The sequence below is a fragment of the Trachurus trachurus genome (assembly GCF_905171665.1).
Source record: "Trachurus trachurus genome assembly, chromosome: 8".
In the NCBI taxonomy this organism is placed as follows: Eukaryota; Metazoa; Chordata; class Actinopteri; order Carangiformes; family Carangidae; genus Trachurus; species Trachurus trachurus.
This window is the reverse complement of record NC_139905.1, coordinates 23,668,228-23,687,083: the sequence shown is the minus strand read 5'-3', so window position 1 is coordinate 23,687,083 and position 18,856 is coordinate 23,668,228. Positions and strand designations below refer to the sequence as shown.

Here is an 18,856-nt window from a genome sequence, read left to right as displayed (position 1 = left end):
AAAGGAACCAAGGGCAATTTTTCAAACTGATATGTGACAGAAAGCTGAGCGGGGCAAGAAGTCAAAGATCTCAGCGCCAAGTGATGGTGTGTGAGGCAGTGATAGACAGGGTTAAGAGAAGGTCAACAAGACTGAGAGATCAAAGTAGTGATGGCGATTAAGAGACAGCCGTGGCCAAAATGATTGCTTAAACACAGTGGGATCCAAACTGAAAGCTGCCAGCCATTTGAATTGTACTTACGCCATGTACACTGAGATTAGAGCTCTCGGAGGGAGGTAGTCCTCAATTAGTGGCAGCAGAAGAGAGGGAGGAGAGCACAGCAACAGAGCGGGAGGGAGAGATGGATGGATAGAAGAGGAAATGTAGAATGTGTAGCATATGATTAAAAAAAAACAAAAAACGAAGGGACATAAAAACAGAGAGGAGACAGTGAGTGAAGGAGTGACGAGGGAGCGAATGAGAGACAGAGAGATAGGCAGGCAGAGGGACAGAGCCAATACATCACAGTGATCCTGACAGGCCACTTATCCTGCTGACAGACAGAGACACAGGAGCAGCAGGGATGATCTGTCTCTGAGTGGTGCAGCGGGATGTGAGCCACTTAATATAATGAAAAGTGTGTGAAATGCGTGCACGGGGTTTGGTTACCTCCGTCAGAGATAAAACGTTGACAAACAGTCACTCTGTCTGCCCATGGACGAGCACATGTAAACTGGATGGTGAGACGTCATTAGTCTAACGCAGACCGTGGACAGCGTCTGCAACAATCGGGCTTACGTTTCGCTGTTCAGATCTGAACCAAACCCTGCCGACATTGCGCTGAGGTGTCTTGGTTTTACAAATGCTCTCCTGCAGCGGTTTTCGGAGCGTGAGGTGTGTCTCCCCGAGGGGCGCCAGAGAACACAGCGTGACAACAAATAAACTAGGAAAAGCAACTGTAAACATCAGATTAGCTAACCCCAGCTGTGCATGCGGTGCAGTGGATGCATCTTTAGTAGCTACGGTGAGACGGACGAGCAGAAAAAGGAGGATGTATGATCTATGTTGATTCCTTTCTACAGCGCATCCCTGCATCTAGCAGCTACGCCCATCAAAGTGTTTTTGCCACCAAGCAGTTTGGAAATGCAGCTTCAACAGTTGGTGTATAAATGTCACAGCATACATGTGTGTTTCTGAAAATTCTATTAAGTACATAATATTTATGGATTTTCATTACATATATATTTAAAATAAAAAATATTTTTCTGTAGAGTGGAACAGTGGTTGAGTGGTTAACGCTGCTGCCTCTCAGCAGGATTCTGGGTCTGATTCTGGGGCTTTTTAGGTTCTCTGTGCCTGTATAGGTTGTCTCTGCGTGCTCCAGTTTCCTCCCACTGTCCAAACATGCATTTTGCCTGTAGGTGTGAATGTGAGCGTGTGCGTTGTTTGTCTCTATATGTAACTATGTGATAGACTGGTATCCTGTCCAGTGTGACCCTGCACATATAACAACTATGGCCGTTTCATGGATGGATTAAAATCGGTCTTAGGTCCATAAAAGCACTAAATAGGGAGAGAGAGAGAGAGAGAGAGAGAGAGAGAGAGAGAGAGAGAGAGAGAGAGAGAGAGAGAGAGAGAGAGATATTATTATATTGTCTGTTTATTTATTTATGTTGTATGTGTTATTTTACCATTTTTGTAACGCTTTGGCAATATTGTAATGACAGTCATGCCAATAAAGCTTGTGAAATTGAATTGAATTGAGAGAGAGAGAGAGAGAGAGAGAGAGAGAGAGAGAGAGAGAGAGAGAGAATGTGTATGGCCTTGCATCGGGCTGGATCTTCTTCTTTCTCTCTAAGGGCCACATAATCAGGCAAAATCATTTTTTCCGCTGAGAGCATACTATATGGAGAGGATATATGCTTGTGATATGAAAAGCAGCGCTGTGAATGGGAAGATTTCATTTGGTGTCTGACCTTCTGTGATGTCTTCAATAGTTATGCCATTTAAGTAAAATTGCTATGAAATTTGGGTAAGAACGTGTGTTCAAAAGGTCTTTAAAATGTAAAGCTATAGATTACACAAACGTTGTTTAAATAAATGGAGACATACACTGTAGTAGGAAGAACGAGGAGGAGGAGGGCTCAGCTGTCTTTATGTTCTCTAGGGGGAGGCTCACTTTCCTACATTTTGAAAACGCCTGCTCTTAAATGGTTTGCAACTGCATTGGACAGTGTAAAGCGGAGTAGCACAGAACTGCAATCAAGAAAACACAAAATTGGGAGGAACTAAATGGGAAATGAAGAAAAAGGAACTGTGGACAAAACCATAAGATTGTGGAAAATCACTGAAGTATACTTGGATTATATACACTCACTACAAAACATAGCATTTAAATTGCTGATGAATTGTTTTGGCGTTTGCTGCCTGGAGGGACAGAAATCTTTCAAAAAATAAGATAAAATAAGCTCAAATACTGAATTTGTTACCCAGCAAGAGATTGTCTGTGTTTCTCTTCTGAACGAGGAGCCTCTGCACAGCTGCGTCCAGACTCCAACTGATGCTCTTATGGACCTTGAATAATGGAGAGAAAAAGAGAGAGTCAGAACCAGGGAGTGGAGGGGAGAATAGGAATAACAAGATGAGGGCCAAAAAATCTCATTGCAAGTAAGAATGTGTTATCCCCTCTGTGTGAGCAGAGAGCAGAGAAGAAAGTGCATTGTTTTATTCTGCTTCTTTACTGTATCACATATTGAATCCAATTGGTGTTTTGTATTCTGTGCCCACATCTGAATCTATGCTCTCCTTTACAGCATGTCCTGTGTCCTGCCCTTGATGCTGCTTTGACTGTGGGAAGTTTTCTCCTATAGTTGTGATAAGAGCGGTGCTGAGCTGTAGCGTGTACCTGAGCCGAGTGTACGCTTTGCAAGGTAATGAGGGAGGACATGAGTAGATGGCTGCAGCACAGCAGGGCCGAGGGAGGACCGGCTGATGGTGAGAGGGATGGAGCAGGGGAGGAGGAGGAGGAGGAGGGGGAGGAGGAGGAGGAGGAGGGGGAGGCGAGGACATTCTGTAGCTGCTCCATCAGTCCATTGTTGGAGAGCAGCATGGAGACAGCTGGGGAGGAGAAGGCACCGTGTCATCACACTTTGATGAGATCTACGCTCATGTGTCAGAGTGTGTGTGTGTGTGTGTGAGTAGCAGTTGGTCTGGATGACTACACGGTGACGTACTACAGGCGCCCACCCACAATTATGGAAAAACGCCCACGTGCGACGCTTTTCGTTTCACACTTCTCTCTTATTGCAATGAAATTCTGCCACCTAAGCCTCGACCAAGCAAGGTGTAAATGTATTTTGATTTGATTTAATATAAAAATGTAGGAATTTGATAATTTCATCAGCGAAAAAGAATGGAATATAAATGGAAATCATTTGCATAATATTGAGGTAATATGCAGTACATAGGCAGCCAACCAGGTCAACTGCAAGCAAAAGAAAAACCAGAATTTTATATTATTTAAAGCTAAAATATCCGACTGTTTGCCTTGAGACAGAGGGATGTATTACTATTTCTGAGCAGCACACAGTCAGCTGAAACACTGTCTTGCCAAAGGCTGAGATAACTAATGTTTGTACTGTAAGTTGAGCACCGGCGATAAAAGAAGCAGATGGTGAATCGCAGGTAGGCTGCAGCAGAGGCAGTTTGCTTCCCAATGGTGCCCCTGCTCTCTACCCACTGGCCTCACCTCATTAACAACCAGCTCAGTGACCTCTGACCTCTGATTTTGTAGCGCACACAAATTACCTAGCTTGTAGGTTCCAATCAGTTCCAAATCACTAATTGATGTCTGGGGTGTGAGACACTTTAACATGTCCTGATTCATCCTGTTGATGGCTCCTGCTGTACATTTTTCTATTTCTACATTCCACAGTGAAGCTATTTCTTCTATATTTTGGCTCATTGATTCAGCTTTATAGGATTCATGGACGTTTCTAGAATCTAATAAAACCTTCATCTGATATCTGATGAAACTCCAACGTCTTCTTATTTCTCTCTTATCTTCAAAAGGAAAATAAACTGTTCTTCTGTGTCCTTGTGCATGAGCTCTCTGAACTCAGTCTACTTACCATATTTCTATGTGGGTGTGTCTAGTGTATGTCTATGCATGCATGCCTGGATTTGTTTGTGTATATGCAATATTTGGGTTTAGCAAGGTGATAACACAACCTTGAGTTGTTTTCTTGTACAAATGTGAGAGAAGCTCTCGACAAAATAACCAGGAGCACACAAGTGTCTGACACAATGTCCAGGACTGAGCCGTAGCTTAGTACCATAAAGATGTACAGCAGGTGTCAGCTTGTATGCTTATTATTTCCTCTGTGTCTCGGTGCTCCACACTTGTCAAGGTCAGCCTCTCACCTCTGTCAAAGCAGGGCAGAGGGAGAGGGAGGTTGAAACATGGGGACAGAGAGTACGAGGCAGAAACGCACAGAGGGTGAAGAGGCAGGGTGTGTGAAGGATGAGATGTCGGGAGAGCAAAGAGAGTGAGACAAATACGTGAGGACAGGGAGAGACGGGGAGAGTGTGTGTCTCACCTCTGTCGGTGCAGTGTGCGGGGGACAGACTCAGGCAGCAGTAGAGGTAGCTGAAGGCAGGCAGCAGGCTCTCTGCGTCGGTAGGCTTCAACCTCCCTGCTATATTACTTACTGAGACACACACACAAATGCGCACACACACGTACACAAACATTCAAGTCTGGTGCTCTCAAAGGCTTTTGATAAAGATTTCATCCACAGACACTGACACACAATGTGCGAGACGGATAAAATGTAACAAGATGAGCCTTGCCATTTGCTGCCTGTCACGTCACATCTGCCACCGGTCAGTAGAAACTGAATTAATCTGATCTGCCAGTGCAAATGTCAAACATGTCTAGTGAATGTCTAGTAAATCTCTGAGCGGCGTTTTCATTTGCAGATCAGCGTTGAGTGTTCTTCTCGGTGGGTTTGTTGATGGTGACATTAAATCAAAGGCGGGCCGATGCCTCGACTTGAGAAGAAATGCAGACGAATGCAGGGGGAGGTGAGAAAAAGTACAACAGTACAACACGGGCCTGTGTTGAATGGAGAATGTGTCTTAGTGTAGTCACTGGATGGTTATGTGTTTGTAATGCAGCATGAAAGTTATGTAGCAAGTGAGAAAAATGCACAAGAGTGTTTAAAGTGGTGTCTTTAGCATTTCTGAGTGTCTGTGTGCGACTGATGCAGAGTGATGTAAACAGTGTATGTGAATGTGTGCGTATGTTGATAGATGAATGCTGTGTGGCCTGCCTGCAGCACCTTTGAACCTCACCGTGGTAAAGGAGCTTGAAGTGCACTCCGTCCATCTTGCTGTAGGAGGACGATGAAGGCGGGTCACTGGCCTGAGTCACACACAGCAGCTCCAGCACCAGAGGGAGTGAGTTCACTGCGAAAAACAAAGACAGAAACAAAGTGTGACTGGAACAGAGAGGCGAGAAACGCATACAGACAGACAGGCAGGCAGGCAGGCAGGCAGGCAGGCGGGCAGGCGGGCAGGCGGGCAGGCAGGCAGGCGGGCAGGCAAAACTAAATATGAACACAGAGAGAGCGTGGGAGACAGAAGATAAACTTAATAACACAGTGTCAAGCGAGAAATATGAAGGTGCGGGGACAGGGCTGTCTGACAATCATCCTGAATTAACATTTCACCTCGCTTCATCGCTCAGGATGAAACCTCTGTAGTTTTCTGGACAGCAAAAACAGATGACATTCACACAGACAGAGAGAGAGCAGAGGGAGAATGTGAAGAGGAGAGAGAGAGGGAGAGAGGGTTGGGTTCTCCAACAGGAAAGAGGCAACAGCAAGAGGATCAGGCAGAATAGTCATCTACATACTCCTTTCACCGCTGTAGAGCATAACATTAAAATATCTCCTCTTGGGATGCCGCTGCATTAGAGGCTAATATAAAGTATATATTAATGCAAATTACAGTGGGCTGAACTGGAACACGTGCAGGATAACAGTCTCTAATCCCCACAGGGCTCGGCATGAGCAGAAAGCAGGCAGAGGCTAACCACAGCAACACTTCCTGAATCCCTCGCTGGCGCACCAGCGTTGTGCCCTTCAGCGGCGCTCATTAACCTGGTCAAGTAAACAGATATCATAACCCCATCTGGCAGCAGACACTTCCACCAAAAGCACAGATACGCGTGCACGGAGCTGGACCTGTGAACCTCGAGGTGCTGCCGATTTGGACAGAGCCGCATTTGATTTCACAAGAATCCAGCCCACCCCTACACTTTTTTTACACTGTAATTACTTGTAATCGACTTGCACAGAAGAATTCTTTGTGGTGTCTGGGCTAATTCTATAGCGGACGGTAAACAGGAGCAGAGCTGTTCTGCATATCTGCATCGATACCGCCTGGATGTCAACGTTTGATCTAATCTACCAGCATCCTCAAAAAAAAAGCAGCACTGCCCACTTGCTCATCTTTCCTTAAATCACGCTCCCTGAATAGTGATATTTATACATAATATTACATCAAGACAAGAGTTTTCTCCTCCCCCAGACATAAATAACCTTCTTATGAAAACAACCTCTATGAGAAGTATGTCTATTGGAAAAAAAACAAAAACCCCACACAACAATAACACTAGCCTTCATGCAGCGGAGTCTTCGAGATAAACTAGCGTCCTGCTGTCTGTGTTGACAAAGGATGTTGGGGAGATTTGTTTTAATGGATTAATGGTTCTCCCCCTGAAACATTAATCACAGGCGACAGTGTTCTGGGAACTGCTCTGCAATGTCATTCCAATTTAAAACTAACCAAGTTTTTGGAGGGACTTTGTGATTACAGTTCACTGAAAAACAGAAGCTGCCTGGAAAGGACAGCTCAAACAAATAACACCACAGGCTTCATTACCTACATAGAAAGTAACATGAAAGGCACAGCAGGTTTCATTGCACTCTAGCTAAGGTCTGTATTTTGCGTAATTTGATAGACAAGAGATATCTTGAAGTTGCTGGGCAGACATGAATGACATGACTGTGATCAACCTGCTGTGCCGTGTGAAAATCCTACCAGGGTGAACGGCTCAACAAACACTACAGCACAGGTATTCCATCAAATGATCCAATATTATGTGAGAATAATTAAACTAAGTGCTTTCTGTTACGTTGCAAAAGCATGTTGTGCCAAATGGACCTATTAATTCATGCAACTTACTTTATAGATGTGTTGCTATGTTTGTACCAGTTGTTATTTTCAGATCATTATTTAAATTCCCTGGATGATTTGTTTGCCTTCTCAAACCTCTGAAGGATTTTTTCAATGTTTTAAGTGTTTTAAGTTTTGTAGGATTTTGTAGGATTTTAAAGAGTCAGTAGGTTTGATGTGATTAGAAAGACCTCATTCCCTCTGCAGCTACCAGAACAGAGCCAAGAGATTTACACCACTAACCTGGTGTCTGCGGTGAGCCTTTCTTAGGCTGCATCCAAAACCACTTCCTTTATGTTCTACTTCGTTGCCAGCTCTCCATTTTGTAATGCTGTCCGTCTAGTGAAAATTATCATATCTGGACTCGTGGTATCCCACGAGACAATATGAAAGTAGTGTGGCCACTAATCATGTAACAACTGAATGTAAGTGTTTTTTGAGCTCACTACACTGACGCTTCTCAAAGTTGGGGCCCCCAGGAGTCCATCAGGAGGTTCCTGGCTGGGGCTCCCCCTCAAAAAAGGGAACCATGTTTTTCACTATTATTCCATCCATCAGTGACACAACAACAGACTGTGTGAATATCTGGGCCATGGGATTCAAACACAGTCATCAAACATGTCAAACCTCATTCCCCCATCAACCTTTCACTGCATTTACCAATTCCCTTCCGTTGTTCCTTGTCAGAACTTAATGACCATGTCCCAAATCAATTACTACTCCCTATATAGTCCACTATATCGTGTTGTAGTGGTGTGTAATGGTGTAGTGAAAAATTATTATATTAGATTATATTAAGTAATGGACTTAATATCACATATTGCAGCCAAAGTAGGGTACATCAGGGGTGCAGCTCAGTGGGTAGAGCAGCCGCCCCATATACAGAGGCTATCGTCCTCGCCACAGCGGCCCCGGTTCGATTCCACCCTTTGCTGCATGTCATTTCCCCTCTCCCTGTCTCTCTACTGTCCTACCCATTAAAGGCCTGAAAAAAAAGTAGTGTATATCAGATATTCACAAACCAAGCAATATATACCATCATGCCTTGCGTTTGTGGAGAAAAATCAAATACATTGCATCTGTTTTTTTTTTCTTTTTCTTTTTTCATTTTACAAATGAGTTCACTATATAGTTATCTACATTGAATCCATGGATATTAAATTGTGACGAGGGATGGGAATCACCCACAATACAATATTTTTGCAGTTCTAAACATTTTTCAACATCATGAGTACTGAAAGTTATTACCTTTTTGCAAATCCAAATAATGTCCTGAAAGGAAAATGTCAAGTTTAATCTAAGATAAAGTTCTTAGTCTGTTCTTCTCACTTAAATCATCTTTACTTTTGCAAAATGGGATTGTCAAGCAGACAGACTGGCCAACACAGTCAGAAAAAGTACTCTGCTGTTCTAGTACTAAAAACTTGTATTTGCAATTTACATGATAAAAAATGTGATAATCGGGGTCCATATTGCTACACGAAATATTATGTTGTAGCAATTTCCTCTAATAGGGAACAGTGTAGTGAGTGATTTTGTTGCTGTGAGCTTCATGTCTCAGTTCCTTGTTTATTTGATTTTGGACTCCTGCTTGAACATTTCAGGATTTGTTTACCTGTTTGGACAGCTTTCTCTGGTTTTGACCCTCACTTGCCTTCCCATCACATCAGGCTTTGTTCCTCTTTGTGTAAATAAAATCACTGAACCAGATTAGCCATTCCTCTGGCATCGGCGTTTGGGTCCTTTCCCCTGTTTTTGTGGCGCCAGCTGTGCCAGAGCTGCGTGTCTACTGACTAATCACAAACCCTTGTGTTTTCTTCTAACGTCTTGGTCTCATCAAATGTTTTTTGTCGTACAGACTGCAGTGGGGATTCTGTGGAGAGACATTTAAACTAAATAGATTTTCCTTATCAAAAAAAAACTTTTCAGTCAATATGAAGCGATGGGCATCTGAGCCCAGGTGTGGCGGCTGCTGCTGCTGCTGCTGCTGCTGTTGATGAAAGTGAGATTTAATTAACTCTTTCAGTGTTTACTGTGAGGGAGAAAAATGACTATCAGGGAAGGTTTGTCTGTCACATCTGACAGTGTAGGAACCCGCTGGGTAAACCCATGTGTGTTTGTGTGTACTGTGTGCACGGGCTTGGACAGGAATGAGACAATTTCATTTAAAGCTGTCATTTGCTGTACACAGAATTGATATGTATGACTGAGGCAGAACAACAGCCTGGAAGAAAACAAAACAATGTCTGATGCATCAAACACAGGGGAGTGAACAGCATCATTTACCTCAATCTATCAGCTGTAATTAACCGTATCTGTACTTTAATGGGGTACAACTGGGTGTCACCTCAAATCTGTTGACACTACATTTGATACGTGACTTGCCAAAGAAGATACTTGCAAAAAAATTCTGAATGTATACTGCGGGGACTCTCTCACAGAAGACAGTGTAGTCTTCAAAAGACAAAACAACTGTATAACTCCACATGTATCTCTGAGTTGGTAATGGATTTGATTTTACCCCATGGGACCAGTCCCAACAATAGACAGGGTGTGGTAGAGTACTTAATGAATGCTCTGTTCAAAAGTTGCAATCATGTGTAATGTATTCAACATCCCTGATTGATACACATTAATTTCAAATTAAATAATCCATGAATACTTTACTAGTGCAGAGCAGGTGCATGAAGCTCTCATAAAGGTTTCATGCTGCCTGATCTATCTCTGGCTTCCCTTTCAATTGCTACTAAAAGTGTAAATTAAAACCACTGATCCAATTCTTGTCACCTCTTCATGAAGCTGTCTTGATTTTTAAAAACTGCCTGACTCATTATGAAATTTTATAAATTCTTAACCTGGAACAATGGAGTTTCAGATTTCCTAATCTCTGCCATCACAGTATATCTCTTCGCATTTGTTTCAATAAATCTGGCTCGCGGTGTAGTTGCATTGAACCCCAGAGGTGTGGACTTGGACTCGAGACTTGAGACTTGACTAGGACTCGAGTCCCGATTTTGATGACTTAAGACTTGCTTGATCAAATCAAAAAAAGACTTGAGACTCTACTTGGACTTGAGAGCAAAGACTTGAGACTCTACTTGGACTTGAGAGCAAAGACTTGAATTCAAGTCAAGTCACATGCAGCAAGCACAAATATTAAAATATTTTAAAAAGTGTCACTTTAATGTTATACTGCAGCAGCCAGCCAGAGACATTCCTATAGAACCCAGTCCTGTTATCAGTCTTGGCTGTATAATTAATGCCAACACACTAATGCCTACCACACACATAAAGATAATCTGGTTGATTTTGCCCCGATTTTCCCCCTTCTGACCAAAGACAAAAATCGCCCGATTATCTTGGCTCTTAAGAGTATTTTATGAGATTCTCCTGTGGTGTGTGGTGTTTTAAGATTTAAATTCTCCCAACAATCGGCTCTTAAAACGGTCGGCGGGGACAATCGTAAATATTAAACATGTTCAGTATTTACGATTGTTGGTCCCAACAATCGTGACCATTTGGATCAAAAATCGGCTTGTGTGTGGGGGAACACGACAATCTCGAGTCACCAGCTCTGCTTCTTTATGTAACCAATAAAGAAGCAGCTGACTGCAGCACACGTAGCTTAAAGCAGAAGTAAGTGATATATTTGTGTTAATATAAGTCTTAAATAGTTATATCTTCCGACAGCAATCACTTCTATAGAGTGTTTGGACCGAAACACGGGTCTCTCAGTCCCTCTGCTCTGCTCTGAGCCGAGGAGAAAACATTTCTCGTATCCTACAGTTTTTATCCAATGAGGAGAGAGAACGGCATGCAGGGCTGTGTGTGCAGCCAAGGGACGCCGTGAATGTGGTGACGTAGGGACGAGGACTGTTATGGTGCGTTCAAGGCAGCCCGTAACTCGTGTTTTTCCGACCTATGAAGTTGTACCAGTTCGATCTGGTACGAGTTCACGGGTCAGAAGTTACGAGTGGCCGTTATAGTGACTTTCACAGGTAAAACAGGTCGGAGAAACACGAGTGGGTTGCCTGGAACGCTACAAAGTCGTAAGTTGTGACGTGAAGCTGTAATTTATGATTTCAAAAGCCTGCCTGGAATGCAGCATTAGCCAAAACGACCGGATCGCTTACTTCTGCTTTAACAAACCAGTGTGGCTAACGGCTCCATGGCATGGATCTATATAATACATCCATGCACCATGGCTACCATCAACAGACTACGTCAGATCACGTTTGATCACGCGAGATTTCTGGCGTGTTACTGTACGTCAATTTTAAATAGCTTTATTGGCATGAGAAGGCAGTGCTTATATTGACAAAGCATATCACAATAGAATATTCATAAAAATAAACAGATGAATAAGTGGCAGAACATTAACAATAAAATATAAACAACTTAACAATTGAGGTGTGTCATGATCTTTACGTATCATTAATTATAATCGATTTGTTTGGGACTCGAAACAAAAATCTTAGGACTTGGTTGGGACTTGAAAAAAAATCTTAGGACTTGGTTGGGACTCGAAACTAAAATCTTAGGACTTGGACTTGACTTGGGACTTGAGAGCAAAGACTTGAGACTCTACTCGAGACTTGAGAGCAAAGACTTGAGACTCTACTTGGACTTGCAACATAGGGACTTTCTCCCACCTCTGTTGAACCCTGTGCAGAATTTAACAAAAATCTGTTTTTAGGGACCAGATCAAAGACTCCTCCTGTGTGTTTATTCACTCTTACCCTGTTCAGCGTGTCCCTGTCCAAGCCCAGTGTTCTCCACACTGAGCCTCTGTAGTGCCTGGAGGAGGCCTGGTCTAAGGCTGGCACACAAATCCTGCTCATAGTGTCTCTGACCACTCAAAAGCACTTCCAGCGCCCTGAGGACTCGCTCTGCGAGGGGGGCCTCCGTGGTGCAAAGCATCTCCTGTTATAACACACAGAGTCGAATAAAAAACAGACACAGACATGGAATATTTTTGTATCAGCATTAAAAAATTCAGTGAAGCCAACCAGGAGCGCAACGTTGATTAAAGATACATGTTTTCGAAACTGTCTCATTATCTGTTTAAGGTTAAACAAATATTTTGCAATTCAGCACTACTGAACGTTTTTCTCCTTTTAATGCGACTGACTCTGTGAATCCATGTTCCTGGGTGTGTGATTCTCACCAGGAGTGTCAGGATAACAGCTGGGTGTTTCTCTATCAGAGTCAGGAGCTCCGTGGTTTCTGTGTCTGGCTCCTGGTCCCGTCTCTCATCAGCACAGCTTTCTCTCTTCTCTCTCTTCTCCTGCTTGTCTGCCTGCACCCAGGAATGAAACCCAGCCACCTTTTCATCACTTCAGACTTTTCATTTAAAGAGTTCAAAGGGAATTAATAAAAAATGTACAAATACATCATACGCAACTCTTACACTGTTGGTGTTAAATAAATCATTATTCATCGGCTGTAACACGTGAGGAAGTGAAACAACTGCCTCCTTACCGTGCTGTGTCCTGCAGCTGTGTCCTGCCCTCGTTTGGTCAACCAAAGTTCCAGGACTATGGGCCCAAATTTCTCTGCCAGCTCTGGATAGCGGCAGATGAAATGGAGGAGTGCAGGATGGTGAATGTAGAGGGAGGAGAAGCTTTGGCATGAGGAGAGTGCCTTGCTGATGCAGTTCAAAGGAGCCTTGAGTAGAGCAGAGTGGTAAAGAAAGAGTGAAAAAGCCAGTGTGGTTTCTTTACGTTAAGTACACACACACCCACACATGCTTTTAAACTCCACTGAGGCGCAGTCCTCAGTCACAGCAGAAACCTCTTGTAATGTGTTGCTTATTTATACATACAACAGAAACATAAGCTTTTCTATGCCTATATCTATATCTAACTACACACATGAAAACATGTGTCTTTCAAAGAAGCTGCAGCTCACGGTCTTCTTTGAACTACAGAAAAGTGACTTCTTATGAGAAAATGTTATTTGTTCTCCGTAGCTTTAAAAGAAAAGTTCAGCTACAATTAATATTCATTGCCACTGAATCATCTACGGAACAATATGGATTTTCCATCAGAAGATGAATATGAGCTGTCAAGCTTTGATTCTGTGCATTTATGGCTATCACATTAATGGGTCTTATATCAAACCGAACAGAACTCAAGTACCGGGACATGCTGTTCTCTTCTCTGTGCACAGTAAAAAAAAACAAATATCTTGTTTGAACACGTTCTTTAAGAAATCCAGACATCTTAATGTGGCCTGGACCTATCTTGGAGAAAACAAATAGAATATTTGAGGTGGACTCAGCTGTCAAACTGTATTTTGGTATGAGGGAAAGATAAGAGATGAAATGTTGAAGCTGTTCAAGATACTGAAAATGTAAGTGAATCATTTTGAATCTCTTCTGCATTCTATGGGAATTCACTGAAAAGCATAAAAACATTCAAACTTTGCCTTGATGCTGATGCTGTACATCACCAACACTAGTTTTGTAAGAGTAGGCGTGTGTGTTGAGAGTTACCCCCTCCAGGCTGGGGCTGTTGTCCTGTGTCACTGCCAGCAGGTAGAGGGCAGAGCGGAGCACAGAAAGAGGAGGGACACAGTTGCCCTGCTCCTGCACTGAACACAAGAGCCACAGCACGCTGGAGAACACCGTCTGGTCTGGGAGGAGCCTGAGTGATAATAATGATGACATTCACTTAACGATATTACAAGTAAATAGAGACTAACCAAACATTTACATTTGAATGAACACAAATGCACGGACAAATATACTTGAATGTCAAACAAACAGCAGACATGTTGAGTGTGAGGGTAATAATGTGGACAAACACACAAACCTTGTGTGCAAAGCAGACAAAGTGCTCCAGGGCCATGTTGAAGTCACAAACTTTCTATCGCTCTTTCTCACGCTAAAAATATACGCAAGTGCGCAAGCCCATCCAGCTCAGTCAGGATGTAAACCACACACGTATATGAGGTGTGGCTATTAAATAATGGGACTGATGCAGGTACATAATTGCACCTTAATATGCACAGATCCTACATCTGAGTACACAGGCACCACACACATCCAGCTCCTCCACAATATGTAAATCTCTGGCTGTAGCTACCATTAATTTTGATGAGACCACACAGTGGCAGGGAGAAGCTTTCATCCTCTTCCCTGGGGGTAATGCATAGCCGAGGTTCCGCTGAAGGACGGATTAAACTTTCCAAAGAAGCTGATGTATCTCCGAGGTCATAAAATATGTACTTAAGAACACCCTCGATGGGCCGTGGGAGTAACGGATGGAGCTACAGCAACATCCAGAACCAGCTGGTTTCTTGGAAAAGCCAAAAGATTTACTGATCTATAGTGGCAAGAGCAAGTATCTTTTAAAAATGAGCTGGTTTTCTTCATGAACTGGTCACAAAGTATGATCTGAACTTCATCTGGGCCACAAGTACAATCACATGTAGTTCTATTTATAATCTAATATCGCATCATCATTTAACACCCAGTACTGGTGGAAAAAGGGAAGTGAACCCTTGGGTTTAATATCTGGTTGAACCACCTTTGGCAGCGGTAACCTCAAAGCAGCTCTTCAGTAGCTGCTGATCAGACCTGCACAGCGTTCGGTAGAAAGTTTGGACCGTTCATATTCTCAGGACGTCTCTCCAGGTCATTCCACATCATCTCTCCTGCATTAAGGTCTGGAGTCTGACTGTGCCGCTCAAACAGGTGGATTTCTTTGAAGTCATGTTACTTTGATGTTCAGGGTCATTGTCCTGCTGCGTCGTCGGCCTCTACTGGGCATCAGCAGGTGAACAGCCAACCTGACATCATCTTGGGAAAGATGTTGATCAACTTCCATGATGATACATATTTTTCTTTTTCTCTATGTCATTGTTATTGGGATTGACAGTTGTTTTCAATAAACGTAGACAAGAACACTGAAACTAACTAAAAATAATGTGTCAGTTGATTATTGTAACTTTGTTGAAGCTCTGTCTGTATTTGAAGACAAATTCAAATGAAGATACTTCCAAAGGCTTCATTTGCTTTTTTCTCCCCACTGTAATTCTGATGCTGTGATACGACACCAGTCTGAGATTTTGGACTTTTTAAATACTGTGACTGAGCAAAAATGCCAATTCTTCTGTATTAAAGCCAATAAAAGTGCAGTTTTCGAAAGATATTTTAAACTGCAAATGGGCAAATTCAATAATAAATCTTTCTGTGCCGTTAGATCCACATCAATAATTAATGTTTCTGAAAATAATTATCACTATTGTCAAATATTTCTTGATTTATCTATAGATATGTCAACATTTTCACATCAATACTGAGAGTATGCAACATTTGATTGAGTCAGTATCATTTGGCCGTACTCCTAAGTTTATACACAGTGAAAACTGGGGCAGAGATGAGTGGTGCAGCTGGCTGGCTGCCGGCGCTGGGATAGAATACAGAGCGATGTGGTGACATTTTCCTCTTTATATTGATTCTCTTAGTACAGGTAATACAGTGCAACCAGGAGCCAGTCGGCAGCCACAAGGCTGGGAAATTACTGTGCTGTTCAAAGACTCTTCTTACAGTGCAAATAGATGCTGCTGTGGGAGAACAAAGTCAGTACATCTGAATCAAATTATGTCTGTGCTTCCTGCAAAACCAATCTGCAGCGGCACCACACACAAGTACTCAGAATCTGTATCAGCAAAATGTTTTCACTTGATGCTGAAATGCGTATTGGTTGCTTCCAATTTCCAGCTCCAATTATCAGCCCAGAATGTGAGTTTCAGAATGTTTTTTCCGCACATTTTCCCATTCTTAACACACAAAACATTTGCCAGACCAAACCAAATGCCACTTTCCTCTGTCAGTCCAACCATACCTGTCTCCCTGCTGCAGGGCAAGGCGTAGGATTAACACCAGGCAGTACTGCGTGGCCCTTGGCCCTTTATATTCACAGAGCTGGAGTCCTGCAGCCTCACACAGCAGCGAGGGCCAGTCTGACACACGACAGCACAGAGGGGGGAGGTTGTAGAGCAAGAGATTTTCCACCTCCTCAGCATCTGGGGGATGAGCGAGCAAGTACAACAGAGACAGAAAGGAAAAGAGTTCGGTGAACAATGCTGAATGTAGGAAGCACACAAATTCATAGAGGTGGGGTGAGGGTGAAGACAAGAAAGAGGAAAGGATATGGATGAAGGAGAGAGATGGATGGAATAAAGTAAAACTCAGCAGAAGAGGCCCCGAGGCCTCATTTACACTGTGACTATCTCTAACCAATTTTATGTTTACGACTAAAGCCAAGCCAAAGCTCTGGTTTATGAAAAATTCATCTGGGCAAAAATGAGCGGCAATACACCGATTTAACACTTTCACTATGATCTACTATATATTATGCTGAAACTAAAGCCAGTATCCACCATTAACCAAGCTTTGGCTGTTGTGGATGCTTAAATATAACATTGTCTAGCAGAGTTAAAGAAGGTTTTTTTTTTCTAAATGAGGTCCCTGAGGAAAAGACATGCTGAGATGAAGACAGCATGTGGAGTGACGAGACTGGAAGAGTGGGAAGGGAAACGGCTACAAGAGTAGGATTATCTGCATCTACTATCTGTGACGTTGTCTCTGTGTGGTCATTAGGGAGCTGTAGAAATAGAGGGGTGAGGGAAAAGGGGAGAAGAATATAAGCTGCAACTTAAAACGAATTGAAAGAGAACAACGCAGAAAGAGAAAGGGAAACAGAAAAGTGGCACAGAAGAGGGAAAATGGTGCTGTGGGAAAAGAGGGAGATGGCAACAAGGAAGGAAACAAAGCAATCTACAGTATGAGGGACTCACCGAGCACAGAGGAAAATGACAAAATAGGCACATGGAGATAGCAGGCAGAGATAAGGTCAGTGATGCATGACTACACAGAGGCTATAAAGCCACAGCAAAGTCTGTGGGGAACAAGACTACCAATCAACCAGGAGGAAAACAAAGTGAAGAAGGGTAGAGGAGAAATAGAGACAGGGGGAGAGAGATGAATAGAAACAGGAGCTAAAGTGGGGGAAAGGTAGCAGAAGGAGATCACAGTGGTCTGGAGGGGCCACGGGTAACAAGTAAGATGAAGGAAAACAAAATCAGGAGGACGATAGCGGGATCCTGTAAGGGACTATGGATGGGTCAAACAGAGAGACAGGGAGAAGAATAGAAAGATGTCAAAAATGACAGAGATGAGTCTCAGAGGGAGGGCTGAGAGAGAGAGAGAGAGAGAGAGAGAGGAGGAGCAAAGGACAGGCAGATGATGAAGACAAGAAGAGAAACAACAGATGGGAGAAAGACAAAAAACCAGATCTACAAAGCAGACTGCAGTGCCTCCTGCTCAGGTCTTAATAATAGAAGAAGAGAAGAGAAGAGAAGAGAAGAGAAGAGAAGAGAAGAGAAGAGAAGAGAAGAGAAGAGAAGAGAAGAGAAGAGAAGAGAAGAGAAGAGAAGAGAAGAGAAGAGAAGAGAAGTCTTAAACATTCATACAGCTGTTACACAATTATCACACAGCTATGTACAAAGTACAAAGGATGCCCTTAAATAAATTACCACAATTAATTAGCAATATCAGAGTAATTCAATTAACAAAACGCACCATGAAAAACACCGGCCGAGAGTAAACAGATCAACATGGTGGAAGAGAAACAGCTAAAGGAAAATCAGTTTAAATCTGGTGAATAAAGTGTGAAATAAAGATAACAACGGACTTTCTGAACAAGGGAAATATCTAACATAAAATGGAATGGTAAAATTCAAGATGAGAGCAAAGCAAAAAAAAATAAAAAAGGAGCGAGCAAGAGGCTGCAAATGAAACAGAAACAGATAAGGGTGATGAAAGCGAGGAAGACGTTGACAGGGAGGAAAGGGAAACAAACAAGAGTCTAGCTCCACAGAATTCATTATTCACAGCCACAAACACACGTAAACAAATACACACACCTACATGGTTGGTTGTACATCTCTTACATCTCATTACCTCAAAGAAATATTTTACTCAACTCTGGTCTCAATGTCACAACATGTCTCCTGGGAGCAACTGCAGTTTCCAATAAAAATGTTTTCTACTGTTTAGTAGAAAGGGACTGGAGGGATGAGAACTGCTGGATGTTAACATCAGGTTGTTCTCAGCAACATCTTCACTTACCCACAGTTACGTTCAGAGAGTTCACTTCAGTCTCGCATGATCATAAGTGACCTGACCTTTTAATTTCAAGTGTTGTCTGCGCTGCCATTGACATTTATGAGATCTGGCATTAGCTCTTCCCACAGAAACCTACAAGCAGACAGTGTTCATTTTTCAACTTAAGGCCATGTTTACAGTACACACATCTGAGTCTGTTCCTTTCATTCTGTATGGAAAGCTTTGAGCGACTGCTCAGTGTCTTTGCAAACGGTTTGCGTAAATCTGCATCATCAGCCTGTTTGTTGACTGTGTGAGCCGAGCTGGTCCGGAGACCTCCCTCTGAACAGGGCTGGACACTGGCCGACTGGAGAGGACAGGCGTCTCTATTAGGGATGAGAGCCTTGTGTTTGATGTGTTTGATGTTTGAAGTAAACATAAAGAGGATCGGGAGAGGGGGCAGAGAGAGACAGAAAGAGAGAGAGAGAGAGAAGACTCAAGAGTGGGCGAAGAAGGGG

The 18,856-nt window shown here is 42.9% G+C and overlaps 1 protein-coding gene across 1 annotated transcript in view; it reads right to left on the bottom strand.

Moving 5' to 3' along the window:
* The window catches only part of mei1 (meiotic double-stranded break formation protein 1), a gene marked incomplete at both ends in the record, with an annotated part of 62,170 nt that overhangs the window by 11,790 nt on the left and 31,524 nt on the right, over positions 1-18,856 (bottom strand). Inside the window, 9 exons of the mRNA XM_083977723.1 lie at positions 2,470-2,554; positions 2,886-3,097; positions 4,579-4,689; positions 5,336-5,449; positions 11,962-12,145; positions 12,390-12,521; positions 12,704-12,889; positions 13,719-13,869; positions 16,075-16,255. Coding sequence (XP_083833849.1) covers positions 2,470-2,554; positions 2,886-3,097; positions 4,579-4,689; positions 5,336-5,449; positions 11,962-12,145; positions 12,390-12,521; positions 12,704-12,889; positions 13,719-13,869; positions 16,075-16,255 — 1,356 coding nt within the window. The remainder of the gene's footprint in view (positions 1-2,469; positions 2,555-2,885; positions 3,098-4,578; positions 4,690-5,335; positions 5,450-11,961; positions 12,146-12,389; positions 12,522-12,703; positions 12,890-13,718; positions 13,870-16,074; positions 16,256-18,856) is intronic.